This window comes from Thamnophis sirtalis, unplaced genomic scaffold (assembly GCF_051295495.1).
Source record: "Thamnophis sirtalis isolate CommonGarterSnake01/CBP01778 unplaced genomic scaffold, rThaSir2_p1.2 scaffold_5, whole genome shotgun sequence".
NCBI lineage: Eukaryota > Metazoa > Chordata > Lepidosauria > Squamata > Natricidae > Thamnophis > Thamnophis sirtalis.
The window spans coordinates 57,609,728-57,635,123 of NW_028261385.1; the positions used below are offsets into that span (position 1 = coordinate 57,609,728).

General features: G+C 37.0%; 2 protein-coding genes across 3 annotated transcripts; both read left to right on the forward strand.

Annotated features, from left to right (window-relative positions):
* The first annotated feature begins 1,821 nt into the window (after positions 1-1,821).
* On the forward strand, positions 1,822-16,683 carry PHAX (phosphorylated adaptor for RNA export). 2 transcript variants are annotated; one of them, XM_087715868.1, is made up of 5 exons: positions 1,822-1,960; positions 8,686-9,299; positions 9,692-9,812; positions 12,608-12,691; positions 15,054-16,683. In XM_087715868.1, the coding sequence occupies exons 1-5, from the start codon at positions 1,856-1,858 to the stop codon at positions 15,330-15,332; spliced, it is 1,203 nt and encodes a 400-aa protein (XP_087571994.1). In that variant the 5' UTR covers positions 1,822-1,855; the 3' UTR covers positions 15,333-16,683. The 2 variants fall into 2 exon arrangements, with proteins under 2 accessions (XP_087571994.1, XP_087571995.1); XM_087715869.1 differs by having other exon boundaries at positions 1,931-2,071.
* Positions 16,684-18,001: 1,318 nt separating this feature from the next.
* On the forward strand, positions 18,002-23,617 carry SPMIP10 (sperm microtubule inner protein 10). Its single transcript, XM_087715103.1, has 3 exons — positions 18,002-18,110; positions 21,666-21,774; positions 23,351-23,617. Exons 1-3 carry the CDS (start codon positions 18,028-18,030, stop codon positions 23,555-23,557), a joined length of 399 nt encoding a protein of 132 aa, XP_087571229.1. The 5' UTR covers positions 18,002-18,027; the 3' UTR covers positions 23,558-23,617.
* The last annotated feature ends 1,779 nt before the right edge of the window (positions 23,618-25,396 follow it).

Genomic DNA, 25,396 nt, shown 5'->3' on the forward strand with positions numbered 1-25,396 from the left:
TGGAGGACCAAATAAGTCACGCCTCCATCTAGCGTCGACTCAGCGCATCCTCTCTGCATGTTGGGGGCTCCGGCTTTTTGTCTCTCTCGCCCATCTTAAAGGCAAAGGCGCGAAGAAAGTTTATGCAATGGCTGCAGAAGTCAAACGCATGTTCACTCACACCTGTAAAGAGCCACCTGTAAAATGCTTCTGCTTTGTAGGCACGGTTTACGGTCAGCAGCACTTAAGCGTTTTCCCTGTCGGAATTTCTTTTAGGAAATTTGTGTATCTCACCCTTGGAGCAGTCCAAGACAATTAGAAACAGTTACATCACGAGAAATAATAAAAACACTTTATTTTAGATTTGCAACAGAAATATTGAATCGTTTTTAATAGCTTGGCATGCGTTGGAAAGGAGCTTACCATGCAAAAATCAATATGACCGCTACAGAGTAGCAAAAGAAATGCTGTTTGCTGATAGCCCAGCAGTAGATCACTTGGCTAGGATAAAGCCACAGTAACAGTAAAATGGCAATACTCGTCATTAATCCATACTTTTTATGTATTGTATAGTATATTATGGAAGCATGAATGTACTGGACTAAAATCTATTTCATACCAGACCTGATTTCTAAATGTCAGAGTTTATCCGCTTTTATAAAATAATCTCAGTACAAATATTCCCCTAAACATTTTAATTAGTTATTAGTCATACCTTTCTTTGTTGTAACTATCAGCAGACACTAACTAGAAAGGGATGTTTGATTTGCATTGTTAATTAAATAGTATACCTGCCTCTTGAGCCATTCTCTTGCTTAGTTTCACTAATCTTTAGACCCAGCTTTATTCCTTGATCATTTACTTCCAAGATTAAACATGCAAGTTGAACTTTATATGAGGACCAGGTAATGGCATCGACTTGAATAGTCTTTGATTTTAGCTTAGAGGTTTTTCTGACAATATATATTTATTTAGTGTATAGCAAATATATGGACTTAAAGTGATTCAAATGTTAATGTCCACCCAGCCATTCAAAGACAGGGTGGTCTATGTTGAAAAAATCAGACACTGGGCCTGGATAAACTCTTGATGGACATTGGGACACAATGTTGCGGGATGCCATGTAATGTCCCAGTATTGTTTGAATTAACGAACCCCACAAAAAAAAGCAGTTGAAGTATCAGGATTAGAATCTCACATAATCTCACAGAAAAATCACAAGGCCTTTTTCATGGGGTGTGAATCTTACAAAGTCAATAAAGAGTAGATGCATCTTGAAAGACATATACAGTATTTGCGATGTTACAGTATGACAGAAAAGGTAAAGGATTAAGTAAATCAGGAACATTTATTTAAATGATAGTCAGCGATTGCTATATTTTATGCTGTTAGGGTTAATTGTAAACTCTTCTTTTTGACAAAACCTGAAAATGCCTACCACCCCCAAATCAATCACTCTTGGTCTACCAGTACAACACCCATCACAATGTGTACAGACATCTAACAAAATGGACATGTCATGTGATTATAACTAATATACGATAGATGTTTTTCACCATCATCGTCCCTTCTTTCTTGTATCCTGAGAAAACAATCCCGGCATCCGGGTTTTAGATTTTGCGGCATAAAATACAGGTCTGAAAAGACCAACGCGGGAAATCTCTCAATATAGAAAACGGATGTACATTCTCGGGCGGAAAGAAATTAAAAGACTACAATTCCCACGAAGTTTCGAGAATGGCGGGCGGGAAATGCTCATGGTTCCGCCTTTTCTCCTCAGAGCGAGGCATTGTGGCCTTTGTAGTTTTTCTGGTTTTAAGGCCGTGCCTTAAAGGTTTGTCTCTTCGCGGCTCCTGGTCTAATTGAGCGGGGGAAGATGGCGTCGGAAGTTCCAAGAATGGAGCAGGATGTCGAAGACGGAGAGATTTCGGGCTCGGACTGCGAAATGCCGGTCTCGGCTCCTTCCAGGAGTCCCCAACAGGTCTGGCAAACTCATACCAGTTCTTCCTGTGAGCTGACGACTTAGGAGGAGAGCCGGTATTTTCCTCCACAGAGGAAAACCGGCGAGCTTTGCAATGCGTAGGACAGTGAGGTTAGCATCTTGGGAGGAAACTTGTCTTCCCGCTCTTATTTTTGCACCATCCCATTGGAATGAATGTCTAGGCTGTTTTCCCCTGCTTGAACCGGAGTGAGATCCGGTTCCCACCCGCCAAGCAATAAGTTGTTGCTGTTTCTTAGTGCGTTGGCTTCTCCCGAAGTCTTGCCTTGTAAGCGACTTTCCAGTGTACTGGGCGGGAAAAAATTATCATTGTAGCAGAACGCTAATACCGAGTCGTAAGATTTCAGATGTTATTATTTGGATGATTCCCTGGCTTTATGGGCCAGTAATAGGACACGGTGTTTTTTCTGGGGATTGCAACCAGCAGACCCTGCTCCAGGATGAAGAGGAAGGCGTGGTTTTTTAAGTGTTCATATTAGGAAAATGGATTCGTTTCTGCTGTGTGGGTTCTGAGCTCTTTCAGTTTCGTTTCTACGATTTCAGGTGGCATCTTTCCTGACAGCATTTGGATAGCCTTCTAAAGACATTCTATGAGATCAGGGTTTCTGGGAGTGGTTTTTTTTCCATAAAAGACAAATTTGCTCCAAGGTCTTCTGGTCGGTTTCATTATGGAAATAGAACTTCCTTTTAATTTTATTTTTTAAATATTTTATAAAACTTCATTTTTATCTCAGATCCAGCTATCTACTGATTATGCTCTTTTCCTAACAGTTTTTTTTTGGGGGGGGGGGGAGAAGGTTTCTTTAAACAGCACAATGACTCAGTCTGCAATAAGATATCCACTTATGCTTCTGAGGAGACAATAACTTTAAATTTGATCATCGTGTTTAAAGGCATGCTAATTTCAGCCTATTAAATGTGGAAAATATAATAATAGCATCATATGATAGTTCAGACTCATTCCCTTAAAAAGTGTGCCCAAAAAGTGTCTAGTCTGGGCCCATTATGTCAGATACAAGCTATACAGTATCAGCAAAAAAACATTTTTTAACCTTGTGGACTTCATTAGTTTTCTAAAATTAAAAGACATTATTTAGATGGGTTATTACTGAGATTACCGGTATATAAAGTCAGAGTGAAATATCACTCAAGCATAAGATTTTATATATAACAATTGAAATACTGCTGGCTCAGAAATATACACAGGACATGCTGCTTGCAACAGTTCTAGTACCCTGCAGCCTTAGTAGGATGTTAATTCATTATTTCCATTGCTTATGTACAACACCAGAATTGTTCAGATTAACACAGCCTCTAACAATTGTTAAATAAACTTACTCTAAACAAAATTCCTACCGTAAGCTGTATTGATTAATCAGCTAATTTATCTTCTAAAAGCTCTTGGTCAGGTTGGCTCATTCTTCCATAGTTGACGACAATGTAGTAAGCATTTCATCAGCAGTTTGATTAAAAGATTTCTAACAGAGTAAAGCAAATTCTAGAAGTTGAATTTCTTTTCCAATATGCCATCTTTCTATTAAATATTGCTAACATCATTGTTCCAAGTATACCAAACTAGCTTTGTACATGCCAGCAGCTGCTAGGATATTCTGCTTTGCACTGGAAAGTGTGTACAATTCCTTCAGTAGATGAATAAAATATTAATTTGTGGCAGTATGTCTTAAAACGGGGGTGTCAAACTTGGTTCAATTGAGGACCGCATCAGGTTGTACTTGACCTTGGGGGGCCATGCAGCCCTCCTGAGCTCCGTTTTCGCTGGCAGAGGCACTGCGGGCTGGTCCACTGTTTCTAAGGTGGCCCCAAGGGCCAGATCTAAGCATTCCGTGGGCCTGATCTGACCTTGAGTTTGACACCCCTGTCTTAAAATGTCTAAAATAACCTGTAGTTGAAAAATAAAGCTGACATATAATTTAACACAAAAATCAATTTCTAGACTGTAGTTCTGTTTATGGGCTTATATCACACCCAAAATGTGAGTTTCTCTGAACATAAAGTTTTAACATTTAAATTGAAAATAGTTTGTTAAATAAGAATATATTTCTCGCTAACAAATATAAGAATATAATTTTTTCATATTCTGCTGATTAGTGTGATTAAGACATATACTTATCTTGATCCGCCCCTCTGAACCTCCATTTTGGCTGGCAAAATGCCAGGTGACGCCTACAAGGGCCTAAACAGAGCTCCAATTTGGCCGGCAAAGTGCCGGACGAAGTTGCCCATACCAAAATGGAGCTGCAGAAGGGCGAGTGCAGCTGATAGGCTGGAGAAGAGACTGCTTTCGAGATCTTGGTATGGTAAGTGACACAGCATGGCAGCTTGTGTGAATGGGAAAAGCATATGTGGGAGCATGAAATATTTCAGTGGGGTGGAGAGGCCTTGGGTGTTCTTAGTCTGGTGGTTCCATCACTAGGTCCCCATGGCCTTCCCCATCCTGAAATACCTCATGTGCATTTACCGAGCCTCACATTCGATTAGTGAATGTGTGGGTTAAAGGAGGGAGTAATCCTGTTCAGAATACGAGATTCAGTCCCACGACTGGGTAGGCTGGATGACTACCTGTACTTTGTGCTTTTTTGGTTTTGTTTCTGTTTTTTCTCCTTTTAAAATGCTCAGACTCTTTTTTTAAAAAAAGAAGAAAGAATAACTTTAGAGCACGGGTGTCGAACTTGACACATCATCACATTGCTGTCACGTCACATTTCGCGATGCGTTTCCCATTTATGGAGCTAAGGAGGGTGTGACCTGCGCATGATGCATCTGGCCCGCAGGCCGCCAGTTTGACACACCTGCTCTAGAGTGAAACAGAAGAGTACCTCTATTTCCTCTGGTTGGAATGTAAACCTGTGCAATTTTCTAAAAGTGAATGCCTTCAGAAGAGGAGTAACAATATTTCTATGGTACCAGCAGCATCTGCAGACAGGAAAGATCAAAAGGGATGACAGAAGCAGTATTGCAAGCCCACTTCTTTCATTTATATATTTTATGTTGGTGCATGTACAAAAGGGGTGGGACATTGTGATGCCAATGTCATTTCTGTCACTGTGCCTTTTTGACCACCTTTGCAGATGTCATTGCCATGTATCAAGGTGTAGTTTCAGAGTTCTGTGAAGTTCTTCAGCAATTTCCCCATTGAAGGGGACATTCAAAGATCCCAAAGCTTTCCTGCATAGGCCCTGGTTCACTGGGCTTATTTTTACATGGTTTCATAAAAATCTGCATCCAAATACAGATAGTTCTTGATTTATAACCCCTTGTTTAATGGCTGTTCAGAGTTACAATGGCATTGAAAAAAGTGACTTATGATCAGTTCTCACATAGGACTTTTGCAGCATCCCCATTCACATGATCAAACTTTGGGTTCTTGCCAACCAGCATATATTTACAATGGTGGCAGCGTCCTGGTGTCCTGGGATTGTCATTTTCCTAAAGCTTCTGACAAGCAAAATCAATGGGGGAAACATGATTCACTTAATGACCACATGATTCACTTAACTTAACAACTGGTTGTTAGTGTGTCACCTAACAACCATGGCAAAAAGATCAAAAATGGGTCATGACTCACTTAACTGCCTTGCTTAGCAACGGAAATTATGGTTTTAGTTGTAAGGTGGATCTACAACTCCCATGATTCTCAGAAAGCTGTGTATGACATTTGGGTTGTCTGTCCAATTAAACTTTTCAAGCAGAAGATGCAAGGTTGCATCATGGAATTTTCAGTAGCAGATGATATAATTTAAATTTTATGATGGCAAAGAAATGTGTATCCAATACATGAGAAAAACACTGAAATCTTCTGTGAATTTCAGTAATCTTTATTTTCTCCTCTCATGAGATGTCCTCAAGATAAAATCAACCTAAATAGAATGTGGTTGAGTTAAGAACTATTAAAGAACTAGCTAAGAACTATTAGTAGCAATGTAAATATTAGTCATAATAACTGTTGTAAATAGAAAGTCGGATCAGTATGCCCTCTATGTCAGTATAGTCTACATCCATATAAACAGTACATGGATGACTGCTGTGACAAGTATGAATTACCATTAGCAGATCAAAAAGATTTTGAAGTAGATTTAGTGATCTTTTTTCCTGATCCCGTTAGGAGAAAAACTCATGCACCAAACACAGCCAAAATAGTTGGCTGACTCATGCATGTTCGTATTGCTTTGTCTTACATCAGATTTTAAAGTGTTATCTAACATATATATATATATATATATATAGAGAGAGAGAGAGAGAGAGGGGGGTATCTTCTATTTTGTTTAATGGAGCTTTCTTATAAGTAAGTAGGAACATGTTCATTAGATTGAAATGAATCTCCTTACGTATCTGCTAGGAGTTACTTTTTAATGCAGTAATAGAAAAATATTAATTGATGTGGTAAAAAGTAGGCATCAGCATCTTCTACAAACCGTTAGTGAACTGTTGACATCTTCAATTGCAATCAGATTCAAGAATTGTTAAAATGTGCTTAGAAAACCTTACATAATCAAATGTCCAAGATGTTCTGAAATATTGCTGGTTACATATGTTTGTGGCTATTCTGATAACTTACATATGACAGTACTGAACACCATTCTGCCCTTTGTTCTTTCTCACTTTACATTTACTTATTTAGACATATAAGTGTTTATATATTTTCAATGTGGTGAATAAACATGAATGAACTTTACAGTAAAACGTGATATATTTAAAATTACAAACAATTGTTGAGACAATTGCACTATAGGTTTTTTTTAATTAGCAATAGCTATAGCCCTTAGACTTATATACTGTCCTATTGTACGTTACAGCACTCTCTGAGTGGTTTACAATGTCAGCATATTGCCTCCAATAATCTGGGTCCTCATTTTACTGACCTTGGAGAGATGGAAGGCTGAGTCAATCTTGAGCCCATCAGGATCAAACTCCTGACAGTGGGCAGAATTAGCCTGCAAATACTGTGTTCTAAACATTGTGCCACCAAGGCTCTTAATTATTATTTGTAAAGAAATCTGAAATCAAATTCAGTAAGCAGCTGATTTTTTTTACAATTTTAAAACAAAATCTTAACTGTCTAGCGAATACTATTTACAGTTTGTGCTTTATAGAACAGCAAGTTCTTCAGGAAAGGGGGAGGAGAGAGAGAGAATGTGATTTCAGTGTACTATCAGTAGATGATTGTTGTGATTTGTGTGCATTGTTAACAGATTTCATATTAAATCCAGCTAAAGGTACTTAGATATCCTCTCAGCTTTCAATACAATAGCAGAGTTGGAAGGGACCTTGGAGATCTTCTAGTCCAACCCCCTGCCTAGGCAGGAAACCCTATACAGTTTCAGACAAATGGCTATCCGACATCTTCTTAAAAACTTCCAGTGTTGGGGCATTCACAACTTCTGGAGGCAAGCTGTTCCATTGATTAATTGTTCTAACTGTCAGGAAATTTCTCCTCAGTTCTAAGTTGCTTCTCTCCTTGATTAGTTTCCACCCATTGCTTCTTGTTCTACCCTCAGGTGCCTTGGAAAATAGTTTGACTCCCTCTTCTTTGTGGCAACCCCTGATATATTGGAACACTGCTATCATGTCTCCCCTAGTCCTTCTTTCTATTAAACTAGACATACCCAGTTCCTGCAACCGTTCTTCATATGTTTTAGTCTCCAGTCCCATAATCATCTGTGTTGCTCTTCTCTGCACTCTTTCTAGAGTCTCCACATCTTTCCTACATCGTGGTGACCAAAATTGAATGCAGTATTCCAAGTGTGGCCTTACCAAGGCATTATAAAGTGGTATTAACCCTTCACATGATCTTGATTCTATCCCTCTGTTTATGCAGCCTAGAACTGTGTTGGCTTTTTTTGGCAGCTGCTGAACACTGCTGGTTCATATTTAAATGGTTGTCCACTAGGACTCCAAGATCCCTTTCACAGTTACTTCTGTTGAGCAAGGTACCACCTATACTGTATCTGCATTTCGTTTTTGTTGCCTAAATGTAGAACCTTACTCTTTTTACCATTGAATTTCATTTTATTAGATAGTGTCCTATGTCCAAGTTTGTCAAGATCCTTCTGTATCTTTAGCCTATCTTCTGGAGTGTTGGCTATTCCTGCCAGCTTGGTGTCATCTGCAAATTTGATGAGTTCCCCATTTATTCCCTCATCCAAATCATTGATGAAAATGTTGAAGAGTACTGGGCCCAAAACAGAGCTTTGGGGTACTCCACTGCATACTTCCCTCCATGAAGATGCAGTTCCATTGAGGACTACACATTGTCAATGGAACTTTCATCAATTGGATTATATATTCTTTCATTTCATCAAGCAATATGTGTACTTCAAATATATTGGACTAATATCTGCATTAAGGAGCAAGGTTTGACATAACATTTAATTAAAAATATTGTAATAATATGGATTATTTTTATACACATGATTAGTTGTGAAAAGTACTCTGTTAAATTTTCTGTTGTACTTGAAGTTCTGTTCACTCTGCCCAAATTTTCCCTTAATTTTTTGTGTGTGTTAGGGCTCTCTGAATATTCTCCCCCAATATAAATGTCTGCAAACTATAGATTTCTAATTAATCCCTACTAAATTTTCAGCAATTTTTTTCTAGGATGCTATCTAGGGTACATAAAATCTAGGGTACATAAAATAGTACAAGTGATTTTTTTAAATATAAATATGTACCATATATTTATATTTCAGAATGATAACGGTAATCCAGCAATATCTTTTCCAAGCAGCAGTTCACAATCAGCAACAAGTGTTCCTTATCGGACAGTGAAAAGTATGGATTCAACTGATGAAAGTTTTTCAGATTCTGATGAAGAGAGTGGTCTATGGAAGCGAAAGCGACAAAAATGTTCAAACCTTCCTCCCCCCAAACCAGAGCTTTTCCAATTTCCTCCAAACTCTCACAAACAGATCCCTAAAAAAGTCAACAATATATGGGGTGAAGTTTTGCAAAGACAGAATCAAGATGATATGGCAAAAAACCTTGGGATTCTATGGATGGATGGCAACCTGGACAAAAGCCGAGGATCAGAGGCCTACAACTACATGTTAGCAAAACAGTTGGTGAAAGAATCTGAATCAGAAGTAGAGAAGACATTAGACAAAGAGTTGGATGAATATATGCAAGATGATAAAAAGATTGTATCAAAAGAGGAGGAGTGGGAGGTGAATAGACAAAGTCTCTGGAAGCGGAAAAGGCCCATAAAGGAGAGAGTGGGTCAAAGACAAGAAATGAATTTTAAAGGGAGGTATGAAATTACAGAAGATGATCCTGAAGAAAAAGTGGCAGATGAAATTGCCTATCGGTAAGATTTTGATCTTTTATTTGAGAGATTTTCAACAAAAGCCATATTTTAAGATAATAGCAAAAGATAAACATATTCTGGCTTTGAAAAAAAAATTAGTAATGTATTTTTGGTCTTAAAGAAAGGCGGCTGTTGAGATAAACAACTTTGCAGTACCTTCAAGTATTTTGTTATTCAGAGTGCTAAATAGGTTACCCTTCCAGAACTTAATTTCTCATAGGCAGTATACATTTATACACCTCTCCATGTCACCGTAATTATGGCTGCAAAAGGAAAACTGTTTGACATAAGATAGACCAAAAGATTACTGAAATTTGTAATAATGGATTTGTTTTTGAAAATATTGTCACTCAAATTATTTGGCAAATATAACATTTTCACCTTTCTTTCAGACTTCATGAACCAAAGAAAGATCTAATTGTACGGGTAGTGAAAATCATTGGGAAAAAGAAATCTATTGAACTACTGATGGAAACAGCTGAGGTGGAGCAAAATGGAGGTCTTTTAATCATGGTAAGAAATAATTTGTTATTTCTTTATACATGTAGTTTGTTAGGATTGCAGCTTAATTAATACTAAATGGGACCAAATGGTATTTCCTTTCCTATATTTTTCCAGCTTGCTCTCATTGTTACTACTGATGATGTCACTTTTGTCCAGCCTGATTCCATTACTCATTATCATCCAATAAATAACTTTGTTGCTACCAACCAGATAGATCCACTTGTGGAGCCACTTTGCCTACTAAGTTCTTTCATATCCACAATCACTATCCTTATCAGATTACCTGTACACCTCATACTTTCTTTTGGCAATTCTACCTGCCTAAAAGCACAATACATTCACATCAATCCTCTTTGAATTAAATTGTGTTATTGGTTCATGTTAGGATTACAAATTAGACATTCGTCAATGAGCTTTAGTGTTGATGATGGTTAATGAATTAGCTTATTATTTACTTACAATTCTTACTGGAAAAATGACTTTGGATTTGAAATAAATGGCTGACTGAGGAATTCTGGAAGTTGAAGACCACAAGTCTTAAAAATTGTCAAGGTTGGACACCCCTGACTTAATGTTTTATAATATTTGACCATAATTTGACAGATTGGTTGATGAAATACTTTAGGTCTTAAAATGAATATGCCTAGAAAAACTGTTACAGGCTTTGTAATATTCAGTTGTATTACGCAGTTGCACTCCTTAGAAGAGTACAAATAAAGGAGAATATTTGTAGCTCAGGGTTGAAATGAAGTGCTCTCTGGGTTTGCTTGTTTTCCTGCAGATATTTCATTGCAGATGTGATCACTGATGATGTTGCCTAGTTTGGGTAATGAAACATCTGCAAGAAAACGAGTAAGCTCAGAGATCAGTAAGCTTAGAAGAGTTGAAGGCATTGTTATTATCTGAATGAGAGCATTATTTTCATTTCAGCCCAAATTCTCTCTCCTTTCCAAAGTCTTTCCAGCTGTTTTGAAATAAGGATTAGTCTACAGCAGGGGTGTCAAACCCGTGTTGTCAGGGCAGCATCATGCGATGTATCATGACTTTTTGCCCCTTCGCTAAACTGGGTGTGGGCATGGCCAGCATGTGACGCATCCAGCTCGCGGGCCACAATGACAGCTGTGGTCCACAGCATCAATTTCTCATGCAAACAGGAATCTATTGAATTTTATTCCCAGTAGGATCCAAATGTGTTTAACTATCTTCAGGGTGGAAAAATATAAACACATTTCTGCTGTATTAGAATCTAGACCTTGCCAGGAGTTAAAATAACACTTCAGTTGAGCCTCTTTATAGTGGTGAATAATCAATTCCTTTTCATAATAAAGTCTTCTTGAAGTTAACACATGCTTAATTATAAAATCAGGAAATTTCTAAAATCAGGAAACTGAAACTACCTTCGTCATGTAAAAAATAGTAGGTTTGAAAGAGAAATTTCTAAAATCAAGATACTGAAACCACCTTCATCATGTACAAGTAGTAGGTTTGAAAGAGAAATCCTAGGTATTCATTCCTTCCATAAAAATGTAACTATTAATTTGTCAGTGTGTGAAATATTTCAGTGAAACCAATACTTTATATTCTTCTGAAAATAGGTATCAGTCTTGAAGCAATATTCATTTTCATCATAATTATTCTACTCCATGGATTTAGAGGAGTGTTTTCATCAGTCTCTTTAATCTGAATAATAATACTTGTTTCCACAAAGCAGGATAACCTTTTTCCATAATTAAAATTCCTTGGTATTTGACAGATTGTGTAAAATAAACTAAATTTTACCTACATTCTTAGTACTTAATTACCCTATCATGTAACATTAAACATATTGGTTATTGTATCCCCAGAATATTTCCAATACAATTACACAATTTCAATAAATTTTAGAAAACGCTAAAATACCTGCACATAATAAACATTTGTGTTCCAATTCAGGAATCCACACATTTCCTGGATATCACTATTTTTATTTATTATACACATTAGGAGTTCCAGCAACAAATTAAATGTGGGAAATAAAGGTTACTTTTGACACTTTCTACATGAATTTTGACTGTGGGAAAAATTAAAAAAATGTATTTGCATGAGGAGAAGAATTGGAAAGATGATTTTTTTATTCAGAAAATATGTGAATTATAGGAAGGAGAGTTATTGTCTGTATATTTCCCTTTCGGGTTGGGGTTTCAGCCAGACCTCATGAAGGGATGTATGGATAATTTTTCACTCAAAATCTCACTCCCAGCTATAATAGATTCTATAGAAATCAGAGATGAGAGACTGTCTGAAGGAAGTCTGCACAGTTGGAAAAGAAGCCAAAGCAGAAAGACTCTCGCTGAGGTTTCCAAACTTAACTTTTAATCTCTCCAAAACAATAGGAATAACAAATAACAATATAATTTGGGGGTTTTGGTGTTGTTTTTTTCTTACCAGCTGTTTTTTTGGAAAAAAAATATAAATACTGTTTCCATACATTTTGGAAAGCTAGAGAAATAAATAACATTGTAATACATTGCTATCTTGCCAGAAACCCTCAGGAGAAACAATATAGGGAGAAACCATAATCTCAACTGATTTGCTACTTTATTTCTTAAAACATTTGATTCTTCAAACAATATATTTTTTTACAGTTTATACAGTCACTCTTTCAATAATTATATAAAGCCCTGTTAATATTTTTTACAAGTAACTAATATTTGCATTTTCTATTCTCATTGTACCTCAGATATATATTCAGATTCCAAACAACAAAACATTTGATATCTTTTACGCTTGTTGTTTTTAAAAGGTTTATTTTTTCATCATTCCAGGATGGTTCTAGAAGAAGAACTCCAGGTGGAGTTTATATAAATTTGCTGAAAAACACACCTTGCATAACCAGTGAACAAATTAAGGTAAATATTAATTTCTACATTCTAATTTGCAGCAAACTTTTACCATGTTTCCCCAAAAATAAGACAGGGTCTTATTTTCTTTTGCCCCACAAAATATGGCCTTGGGCTTATTATAGGGGAGGGCTGATTATTTTCTGGGGCAGGTGAGAAGCGAGGTGTGCCTTTTACCTTTTCAGCTCTATTGCATTCCTTACCATTGTGCTCAGGGAAGCGGCTGGTAAAAAAAAAACCCTTCTCACGAGTTCAATCAAGCTTCTTGAAGACGCAAGAAGGTTTTTTTTTTTACCAGGGGCTTCCTTGAACACAATGGCAAGGAACGCAACGGACCTGGAAAGGTAAGAGGGGCGCCTCACAGCCCAATACCACCCACCTCATCCCAATGGTAAAGGCAGTCTGCCTGCCTTCCCCGCCGTCCCTTTAGCGAGGGATGGCAGGTGGGAGAGAAGCGAGGCACGCTTCTTACCTTTCCAGGTCCATTGCATTCCTCACCCTTTCGTCTATTGAATCCCCTTGCAGAAAAAAAACCTCATGACTTCAACTTTACAAAGGTATTCAATGGACAAAAGGGCGAGGAACGCAGCGGAGCTGTCAGTCTCTGGTAGCATTAGGACGCGCGTCTCACTTCTCCCCCCCCACCTGCCACCCCTCGCTAAAGGGACGGCGGGGAAGGGAACCAGGCAGGCTGCCTTTACCATTGGGGCGTGGTGGGCGGTATTGGGCCACAAGGCGCGGCTCTTAACTTTCCAGGTCCGTTGTGTTCCTTGCCCTTTCGTCCATTGAATCACCTTGTAAAAAAAACCTCGCGAGTTGAACTTATGAGGTTTATTTTACAAGGGTATTCAATGGGCGAAAGGGCGAGGAACGCAATGGACCTGGAAAAGTAAGAGGCATGCCTCACTTCTCCCCCGCACCTGCCACCCCCTTGCTAAAGGGATGGCGGGGAGGAGAACCAGGCAAGCTGTCTTTACCATTGGGGGTAGGTGTTTTTTTGTGCGAGAAGGAACAGGCCGGAGGGGGTGATCACACTGCTGGCCTGCTGCTGTTTTTGCAGCGGGCTCGTTGTAAGTGTGAAAAATAGTCATGTCACTTTTGCAGTACTATTTTCACTTCAGATGATCAGTAAACGAATGGTTGTAAATCAAGGACTTCCTGACAGCTGTTTCCTATACTGCTAACTTAAGCTTTTGTTCTTAATTTTCTTAGTGTTGCAGCGATTACTCTTAAGAAATTTCATGTTCAACTCTTCCTCATATATCTGCAAGTATGCAAAAATGAACAGACAAAAAAGGTGGTACATTCAAAATTAGCATTCCCTAATAATTAAATTCTTCATTTTTTAAGGCAACTGCCTATAAATAGTTACTCTTCTCAATAATATAATGATGGAATAATCCAAGCCATCAAAATAGTAACAATAATTCTCTTATTGAAGTCATGAGTCCTCAGTTGTAGTAAGCCAGCTAAATAACACCCCACTGTTGTGTTCTATATTTGAATCCTGCCCAACTCTATTCGAAAGATGTATGGAGCAGATGGGAGTAACCCTGCCTGGTGCTTTTCTTTATTCCAAACTGTAGGATGACTATTCTTTTCATACGGAGTCTCAGTATACTGTTTTGCTCTCTTCTTTGTAGAGTACATTTTTAATGTGTAATGAAGAAAACATATGTAATCTTTACAATGCATGAAGTTCCAAAAGTGGATGGAAGAGTTTTTTTTAGTTTTTTTTAGTTTTAAAATTTATAGGACGCCCTTTTCCCTGGGGGGACTCAGGGCGGCTTACAACTCATAGAGAATGCTGAGTTGATGGGCCACTTTATTGCTTAGGGTCTCTCTCTTCTGAGCTACAGACAAAGGGGAGGACTCTCATGTAGAGTCTCTGCAGGGATGTATTTGGGAAATATAAAGCTAATTCTCCAAAAGACAAAGGATCTTTGTATCTCTCACTTCTCTATTTGACCAAATTTCAAAGCCAGATTCTCTTTATGGCATATTTCATATCTACAATAAACTGGCTCATTTTCCTGATTTTTTTTTGTTCCTTCCTTTCAATAGATTCAAAGTATGTCTCTCAATTTTTAGAAACTCTTTTTCAATATTATAAATGGAGAGACATTTATTTTATTATAAAGTTATTATTTTATAACAAGACTTTCTTTTAACTCTACAGAGAAGAATACATTTTCAAATAATTCTGCAGCAATATTTGCAAAAAAAAAAAAAGCTTTTTTAAAAAACTTGACAGTTCTTTGTTGAGTAGCCCCAATTAGCTCTAAAAGTTGGCTAGGGCAGTTGGTGTTTTGTGAAAGCTGCTTTTGTCTATTCCTTCTCACTTCATGGGGTATTAACATTCTCTTTAAAGGAAATATTCTATATTGAAAATCAAAAGGAGTATGAGAACAAATGTGCTGCGAAGAAGAGGAGATTTCAAGTGCTGGGCAAAAAGATGAAGCAAGCTATTAAAGGACTTAATCTTCAGGAATACGACGATGCCTCCCGAGAGACTTTTGCGAGTGACACAAATGAAGCCCTAGCTTCTCTGGATGACTTGCAAGAAGGACATGGGGAAATAAAACTTGATGTAGAACATGTCTTTGAAACAGATGAAAGTGATAGTATCTTTTGTGTACTAGATACTTGAGGAATCAAAATCTTTGTGATGTATATATTAATGGTCAATTTTATATTATATCTTTTCATTAGTTGCAATAGTGCCTATTATGTGAATCACATGTTGGAAAGGACCATTTTATTTCTTACAGTTGATGCTTAAGTTTTCAGTTTGCTTGAGATCATGAATGCTCTACATCTTCATTTAGTTCTTAATTTCAACAGACACTTAACACCTAATGCACATTCTTTCACCCCACAGTTAGTTTTAACATTAGCGGAAAAAACCCTGAATGCTGTCATTCCAAAAATAAAACCTTTGTATGGAATATAACTGCATGGAAGCACTATTTCATTTCACTAATAGTAATATAAATAAATATCATTCTGACACATACTCTGGTATGGAAGCCTTTTTAGCTGATTGTTATTTTCATGATGAATTTCAGAACAGGTTTTGCCTTCGAGACAGATTAATATTCAGTCTACTTGCAAGATTTTATAGATGGAGCAATAAGGAATATAATGCAGCCATTTCAAATGTTTTTCATTTGGATGCCCTTCACAGTTGAAAAAGTTACTTCTGAAGAAGACCTGGTATTTTCCAGTTTGTCTCCTGTTTTAATGATAGAACCTGAGATTTTATTCTATAACACAAAGTGATGAATACTATACATTGCATGCATAGAGAACTTCAATTTCATCTTAAATTGACCTTTTTCTAAGAAAATAATAATTAAAATAATGTTTTAAAATAATTAAAACAAACTTTTGTCTTTTACAGTTATTTCAGTTTTCAGTTTTTTATACCTGAGTTTTGAGCTAACAATCCTGCATCAAATTAGTTATATTAAAATAGACCATTGTTAATCCCTATTAATTATAATCATCTTAAAAGAACAAAAAATTAAGAAATCAAGCAATACATTTTTATGAATCATAGCAGTAGACTTATGTATCATAGGTCTAAAGTTTCATAAGATTAGAGTGGAAATTGCAAATCTGGTTTAATTTTCATTTATAATACATAAAATAAATACAATTATTCGCTTTTAAGTTATTCAATTTGCTTTTTGGGAGGATTTTTTGGATGGATTTTTTTTTTTTTTTTTTTTTTAGGATTTCCAGTTTGCCTTTAAAAAAATGAAAGAGGTGGGATAGTGAAATGAACTCTCTTGCTTAGGTTATTCTGTCAATATATCAAACTTCAGCACTGGTAGTTAAATCCATGAAGACCAACGGCTTATTTCAGTTATATACATTTGTGTGTGTTAAATTTTTAGTTCAAACTTACACAATGAATTTCAGTAACTTTATTGTGAAAACAGGAGATGCTGCTGATTAAAAGTGTTTTTGTATATTAAAAGGACTTGCCCACTGAACTGCCTGTAGCAAAGTTATATTTTCCTCCTCAGTCTTCCTTTATTATCACAAAGAAGCCATACTGCCTTGGAATGATTTAATCAATTGTTATTGCTATGATGTTTAAAAGACTTTTTTTTAAAAAAATGGTAAAGTAGGTGAGACATAGAGCTGTTCCTGTTGGAATTGTATTTTTCACTAATGCATTTTTCCCTTCATGTACATATTTGTTCCTCATTTATGAATCCTTTGAGGAAGAAATATGTTATAAATTAATATATATTTTATCAACCGCTAGAGAAAGTAGTTCTTGACTTACAACATTACATTCATTTAGTGACTGTTTGAAGTTACAATGGCACTGACCTATGAAAAAACGGACATGACTATTTTTTCACACGATCATTGCAGCATCCCCACATGATCAACCTTCGGATGCTTGTCAATAGGAATGTATTTATGACAGTTCCAGTGTCCTGGGTTATGACATCACCTTTTGTGACCTAACAAGCAAAGTCAATAGGGAAGTCAGATTAACCTAACTGTTCTACTAACTCAACAGTGGAGTGATTTACTTAACAATTGTGGCAAGAAATTGTAAAATGGGACAAAACTCACTTAACACTCTCGCTTCGCAATGGACATTTTGGGCTCAATTGTGGTCGTAAGTTGAGGATTGCCCCTACAACAGATTTGCCCTCCCAAAACTCCTATCCTCTGATGGCCTTAGATACAGAATCACTATCATCAATACTCATGTCACACAATCAATTCCTATCGTGAGTAAAATATGTTACATCCCAACTTTCCTAAAACATTGCAGTAAGTTTAGGTTGCACTCATAAGAATGGGAGTGGCATAAAGAGGGCAGTAAGACATGGTAGTTAATCCTTTTCTAATAATGAAGCTTATTAACTACATACAAGTTACCAATAGACCTAAATTAAATTGAAGGGACAATTATGTAAATTTTATGTATAAAGTAAAGATTTTGTTGAATTAGATCTTCTTTCAAGGCTAAAAACAACTGTACTGCCTTGACCTGTTTCCTCTGATAATATAGGTTTTCAAAGATGCAATGACTATAATCCCATCCCCATATTCTTCTTTCACACTACCCTAATATTCTTTGCATTTTCCACCTCCATCAAAATATATAAGCATCTGCTTCCACATCAGCACCTAAGGGAAACAGTCAAAGCTTCGTTCAGATTTTGTTATATTTTAGCCATGTGTTCATTGAAAGGGCATTTCTTATTATGTCATCAACCTGACAATGGCTGATGCATCATAATCCTTGTCTTGATGCAGGTTCCAGTTTACTTGATAAGTTACCAACAACCGAGTGCAGCATTTCCTGTAGCATGAGCAGCAACCCCAAAGATGAACCCCCTGAGGGGTCTAAAACCAATATGGTTTCCAAAGGGGTCAATACAAACCTCAGAGGGTAAGAGAGAGACTTCAACCGGACAGATATTTGGGATGGTGGGGGGGAAATGTACCTTTTCCAGCAGCTATCAGTCAGAAGCAGATGGATTTTAACGTCCAATTTTTCTCAAGTGGGTTATTGTGCTTGCTTTTCAATTGCAGTGCGTTGTGCAATTAACAAAAACAAGCACAGAAGGTATTTTAGAAATGGAAGAAATTGAAGTTAATGATTAAGAATGCATTGAGCCTGCCAAAAATCCTCAATTCTTTGTTCAGTAATCCTCTTGAAAAATGTAAATAGGAAAATGCTTCAGAATACAAAAAACAAGCAACATTTTTGTGGTTATAAAAGTGATTTTTTAATAACAATGTGAGAAGCTTTATGTTCATATTCTAATAAGATGATTTAACAAACATACAGATATCAATTTAAACCAGTCCAGTGACCAGTATCCTGTCCAATAATAATCATTATACAGTAATACATTTCTTCGGGGACCTTGGTATGCATTGAGACAAAGCTACAGTGAAAATTCATATACATGCATGCAATCTATTTGTCCATTCTTCAATGGATTCTCAGCTGAACATCATGTTTTATCTGAACTCATGAATCGGCTAGGCTTGTTTGTGCATGCATATCATCAATTGAATGCAGTTCATAGGCCTTTAGGTATACTATACTATATTAACATGAAGTTGTACAGCAGCAGGGAATTTAAAGGCTGTGATTGGTTCTTCTCCAATGAAAAGTAATATTGTGCCAATTGCTTTTTCCCTCTTTTATTTTCTTATTTGACTGCATTTTGTTTTATTTCCTATCAATCCCATTTCTGCAAAATAAATGTTCTAGAATCAGAAGCAACTTATAAATTAGGAAAGGACAGGCATTTGTTTCCACTACTTGTATTCCATTTCCCAAAGTACTTTACTGTAGAAAATGCAACATTTTGCATTTTTTATGAAGTAGTTTCAGATGTACTTTATTCCCTATATCTTTAGAATCTGTAAGAAGAATTTTTATCTTAATTATTTTTCTATTTTACTGAAAATTAGCACAGAGCAATGGGGTAAATCACCAAAATGTTCTCATGTATTTTGAACTTTTAATTTTTTTAAAAGAATAATAGGTAATAAAGCACTTCAATGTTTTTTCTCTTTAATATTGTAAACATTTTCTTTGAACTTAATTTTTAGTGTTTGTAGCAATGTAGTTGTGGCTTTTCCATTGTCTCTTAAAAACTAATGAGTTTTTAACCAGAAGTAACTTAATCAAAAATGTTGATTTTTATAAAACATTCTTAAAGATTTTTAAAAATAAAAGGAGAGATGGCTTAAACAATCCATATTATCAGAATGGGAAATGGTGAATGATAAAAAAGGAAAATATATAAGTAAAGTATAAGATTTTTTTTTAAAAAAAAACGAGGCATGTCTTTATTATAGAAGCTCATTAAGCATTAGGTCTTCCTCTTGGGTTTCCTTAATGTAAAGAATCATTCTTTTTCTATAACATTAAGAAATGGTGGGAAAAGGAAAAGCTGATTTGACATTTTATCAGAATTTCAAACATCTTCCTAGCATATTCCTGCTAGTGCAGGGTTCATTTTTTGAATCACTGAACATTACTTCGCACAGTCAGCTGTGTCTCCAGGGCGCATGTCTGCATATCTTTGTTGATGATACTTTGCCATCTCCATTTTGGATGCCCGCAAGGTCGCCAGCCATTGCCTACCACTAGTTGGTAGGCAGTCTTGGCAACGGTGGAAAGTGCTGCTCTCAGGACATGTCCATACCAGCGGAACTGGTCTCTCATCTTTATAATTGGTGCCACACCAAAATGTCAAAGTGTCATTTGTGATGCGGTCAAGAAGAGAGATGCCTGATATCCAACGTAGCATTCACATTTCTATGGCATGCAGATAGCTTTTGGTCCCTGGTGTTGCTGCCCAGCATTCAGTGCCATACAGTACAACAGGGCGGATGGTTATCTTGTAAATCAGCATTTCAAAGATGCAGATATGAATTGTTAAGGCAAGTGATTTACAAACATGTTGATGTTTGCTTATGTTTTGGTTTCAAAAAGATGGATTTGTCTAATAAATGAATCTGGTGTGAATGATCAATAATGCAAAGAAATATTTAATACCTGTGTGGTATACTTAGCAAAAGGAGAAATGATAAGGACATTACATTATGTTTCATTGGCTAATATCCAATATGTTAAATTATCATTTTTTCCTATGTTTTCTTCATTTTACTTGAGCAAATTTGAAAAGGTAATTTGAAATGAGTGCAGAAACAATTAAAGCATGTTGCATAATTAATAAATAGACAGGCTTGATGATTCTGCTTGACTGGAACTATTACATATCTGCCAAGTTTTAGGGGCTAGGAGAGCATGGACTATCCACAGTAGCAGTGAGGAAGACATATGGAGGCTGACATCCCTAGCTGACCTTCAGGCTTTTTGTATCTTCATGTTTTCTGCAGTCCACTAAACCTAAATTATTATCGTTTATCATATAGCATATTCACACCATATTTTGGTAAAAGGAACAGGGCTAAAATACAAAACAGAATACAAAACATGAAAACAGGAAGTTTACAAAAATATATGAAGTATAATTTCTTTTTTACTTCAGTGGTCATAGCCAGAAAACCAGTGAAATCTCCAATATAGGTTCTGTTGTGACACTCTGTCACTATGTGTTCAATACTTTGTTTTTTGGACCCCACAGTCACAATTCGGTGATCGGTATTTTGCCCCACTTATGGAGGGCATCTGTGCATCTACCATGACAAAGGTGAATCACTTCAACGTTATCTATATAACACGGGGCTCTGGTTTGTCCAAGATGCAGGGAAAGCTTCAATATTCTAGGGGGTACTTTTTTATCCAATATTGCTTCCACATGTGAGTGTTGAAATCATTTTTCTAAAGTGCTTCAAGCAGTAGAAATGGCTAGTTGTCTAGATATCAACGTATTTCGCTCCAGGTAAGCTACTGTTGCTCAGTATAATTATCAATCTTCAGATGTTCTTGAAGGACGGCTTTTTTGGTCTAACTTCCAGAGGTGGTACATGACTCAGAATAGGCAACCAGTATATCACAGTAAACTGAATAGTCCCACTAATGATGCACATTGACTCATATAATTGTGCATCAATCCACTTTTTGACTTGGCTTGGTCTAAGGTGCTCACAGTTTCCCAGGTGAAACTATGGTTACATGTGTCCCTGCGTTGTGAAATTAAGGAGTTTTCATCAGGTCTTCTGACTACTAGTTGGTGTTCATAGATGCATTCTGCTAATCTTCTGCCTGTTTGTCCTACATAGTGGCTGTTACAATTCCTACACTGTATGCTGTAGTAAGATGATTCTTGTTTTTTCTTCTGGGGAGGCTGGGTCTTTTGGTTTACTTAGGATGTTTTGGATTGTGTGCTACAGTAATGCCATGTAGTCGCAATAGTGTGTTGGTAGTTTGTGAGATGTTTCTGATGTATCGTAATGTCATGCTTTTCAGTTTTATTTATTTATTGATCGACTCTTTACTTGCTTATTATATTCCCAGGTTTATTCACTGCCATTTACCAAGATTTTCATGCAAACATGGAATGATTCCAAAACAGTATGTGATGCCCTGGAAACAGGATATGAAGTACCGAGCATTACATTTGCAGGTAGGAATCAGGAGAAACAATTATTTTTTTATGCAAAACAGGGGCCTCATTTTAAAAATGCAATATTTTTTTTACTCTGTTCAATCATGTTTGATTCTTAGAAATTGCCTGGACAAATTCCTGCAGTTTTCTTGGTGAGGTTTTTCAAAAGCAGTTTGCCATCATCTCCTTTTTAGAGCTGAGAGAAAGTGACTGGCTCAAGGTCATTCAGCTGACTTTGTGCCTATGGTGGGACTAGAATTCACAGCCTCTGAGTTTCTAGCCTAATGCCTTAACCATTACACCAAACTGGCACACAATAAATATTTAAAAAGTCACTATTGAATCCAGGGGTGGGTTTCTCGCCCTGTTCCAACCGGTTCAGTTGGAATGGGGCCGGCGGCGTCCTCGTGCACGCGCGCAGTGCACGCATGCGTACTAGCGTCTGTGTGATGCTCCAGCTGCTCCTGGAGGATCGCGCAGGCGCTGTATGCGTCCTGTGCATGCATGGAAGCGCAGAACTCGTCAAAACCGGGTAAGGAGCGCGGGCGGGTGGCTGGGCCCTTCGCCGTTCCCGGAAGTTACTTACTTCCGGGTATGCCGACCAGAAGTTAAATGGCCATCTGATTGGGATACATCAACCTGAATTCCTATATAAGCAGGAAGTTGTACTCAAAGATCTTTCCAGATCTATGATTCCACCCAAAGAGAACACAGAAAGAAGGCATCCCCACTTCCAAAATTAATTAGGGCCATTTCACTTTATTTATATAAGATATTTCCTCAAAGAATATAGAGCTGTGGACATCAGTGATTTTTTAAACAATGAATGGTTCTTTGACAATATAGGGTAGGGATATTCATCAGGGGCATTGTATGCTTCAAGTAAATTTTTGAAATTAAGACCTCTCAAATTAGATCTCAAGAGTGCATATTTCATACTCAGATTAATTAACTGTAACTTTTCTCTGCTCATGGAATTATAATACTAGTATTCGGTTATGATTAGTAATGGTGGTATATTTTAAAAGTTGGTTTCTGGTTTGTTATGCACCACCCATAGATTCTTTTGACTGAAATAGTATTAAAAACAATGGAATTTACATGCATAAATATACTATAGGTAACCTTTGATTTACAAGAGTTTGTTTAGTGACTGTTCAAAGTTACAATGGCACTAAAAACAGTGACTTATCGCTGTTTTTCATACTTAACAACTGTTACAGTATTTCCGTGGTTATGTGATCAAAATTCAGACTCTTGCAACTGACTCATATTTATGACAATTGCAGTATTCTGCATTATGTGATCCCTTTTTTGACCTTCTGATAAGTAGTCAATGGGGAAGCCAGATTCACTTAACAACCGTGTTAGTAACTTAATATCTGCAATGATTCATTTATCAGCTGTGACAAGAAAGATCTAAAATGGGGCAACACCCACTTAACAAATAACTCACTTAACAACAATTGGGCTCAACTTTGGTTGTGATTCAATTACTACCTGTATTTCAAATAAATTAATACCAGTGTTAATCATGTCATTATTGGAAGGCTCTTTCTGCATGGACATAAAACAATTGATTTCCTTTCATTAGCATGCTGACCAAGTTGAACTATATAGTGGGGCCTGTGAAGACACCCTATTTCTGGAGAAAAGTGAGAGACATTGCCATGGGGAGGACCGAAAGAAAGTTATGCAGAAAGTTCCACAAGAAGACATAATTGTGGATATTCCCATTTATTCTCACCTCTCCAGATACCACAAATCCATGCTGGCTTATGGCTTCAGGATCAAACTCTGAGATTCTTATCTTCCATTGGGATTTGATCAGCTGTACATAAACAATGTTATAAGAAAAAAAGGCATGTGTTTGCTTGGTCTTTTTCCGAATTAAGATAACTCTGTGAAATATATTTCTAAATTAGGAAAGCAAGATTTGATCAGCTAGGAATAATTTACATATCCTTTCAAATATTTGCATACTTTTGTTTTTGTTTTAAAGTTAAGGATCTGCATTAGATTGGACTTTATTATATAATTCTTATATTATTTATCAGTATATTTTCTTGTTTGAACTACCATAGTTTTTGGAATATAAGATGCACTCCCCCCCTAAAAGAGGGTGGAAATGTTGGTGCATCTTATACACCAAATACAGCCATTTTTTGCCTCAGGAAACCTTGCCCTACGTGTCCCAAAAACAGGGTGTACAGAGGGTTTGGGAGGCCTAGAGTATGCCTATGCGCTGGGGAGGGCAAAAATGCGATGTGTGGGGGGATTGGGAGGTGAAAATGGGCCCGATTTTGCAAAAATGAGGGCGTTTTTGCCCTCCCCAGCCCTCAGAAGCACTCTGCAGACTCCCAAACCTTCTGCATGCCCCGTTTTTGTGAAAAATGGGCCCATTTTTAGCCTCCCAATCCCCCCCCACTTGCTGTTTTTGCTCTCTCCTGCCCCAAGGGGCACATTGCAGGCCCCCCAAACCCTTTGGGCATGTGATTTTTGTGAAAAACGGGCAAGTTTTTTCTCTTTCAAACCCCCCACACTGTGCGTTTTTGCCCTCCCCAGCTCCCAGGAGCATTCTGCAGCCCTCCCAAACCCTCTGTGTGCCCAGTTTTTGCAAAAAACAGGACACACAGAGGATTTGGGAGGCCTCCAGAGTGCCCCTGAGGGCTGGGGAGGGCAAAAACCATTTTTTCTTGTTTACCGCTTCGAAAACTTGGTGTGTCTTATATTCCTGTGCATCTTATAGTCTGAAAAATACGGTATTTTTGTCTTTCAATTTTTAATGTTTTAAATTCTTTAATTTAATCAAAGAACTTCAATTATGGGGAAAGTAGAAGTGTTGATTATAATGTAAGGCTTTTTTGTTATAGGAAAATGTTCCTGAATTATATCAGAGGTATATTATTGAAAAGTACATAGGAAATGTAACCTTTAATGCCTGTTTAAAGTTAACAATTGCCTGGGGAATCCTTTTTTATGTGTGTGTGTGTGCTAGAGAAGAGCTTCATTCGAAGGTGAATTTTGATTTCAGAGGAAGGATTTATACAAGGGAAGCAAATTAGAGTAGGCATGAAATTTAATTGTTGTTATGAAGACTATCATGATGCGTCTAATTTACAAATTCCCAGTCACAATATGATTTAATGATCAAAGAGTTCATTTTACACCAGCAGTAGGATTGTGGTTTCATTAGTAAGCCCCACTGACCCTTCTATTTTGTCAATGAAACATTCAGGAGGGTTTTTTCCATTGCAAATGGCACTAATTCTCTAACTAAAACTGAACATGATTCCTTTCAAGCAATATTCTCAGAGTCTCTTGTAGACGAAAAGGGTAGATTTGTAAAAATTCTGACTGGGCTAATTGCCATTTAGAACTAATACACTCCCCATGTACATTAAGGTGATGGATTTTTTTTAAAAAAACTTTATTTCTAACATTCTTCCTCTGATCTGGTGAGGAGGCAAGACTTTTCATAGATAAGTAGAGAAACTTGCAGCTGGATCTTTGCATGACAGTCCCTTACATATCTCAAGCATCTCTACTAATCTCACATTTGCTTCAAAAATAGGAGCTTCCTTTACACTAAGTCACTTAATAAGCAAATTATCCTTCTACAGGAGGCATTTTCAGGTTA

Coding starts and splice junctions, on each gene's coding strand:
- PHAX (XM_087715868.1), top strand. CDS start 1,856: ATGGCGTCGGAAGTTCCAAGAATGGAGCAGGATGTCGAAGACGGAGAG. Junction 9,300..9,691: donor GCAGATGAAATTGCCTATCG/GTAAGATTTTGA, acceptor CCTTTCTTTCAG/ACTTCATGAACCAAAGAAAG. Junction 12,692..15,053: donor TAACCAGTGAACAAATTAAG/GTAAATATTAAT, acceptor TTCTCTTTAAAG/GAAATATTCTATATTGAAAA.
- SPMIP10 (XM_087715103.1), top strand. CDS start 18,028: ATGAGCAGCAACCCCAAAGATGAACCCCCTGAGGGGTCTAAAACCAAT. Junction 18,111..21,665: donor GTCAATACAAACCTCAGAGG/GTAAGAGAGAGA, acceptor TTATATTCCCAG/GTTTATTCACTGCCATTTAC. Junction 21,775..23,350: donor ACCGAGCATTACATTTGCAG/GTAGGAATCAGG, acceptor TCCTTTCATTAG/CATGCTGACCAAGTTGAACT.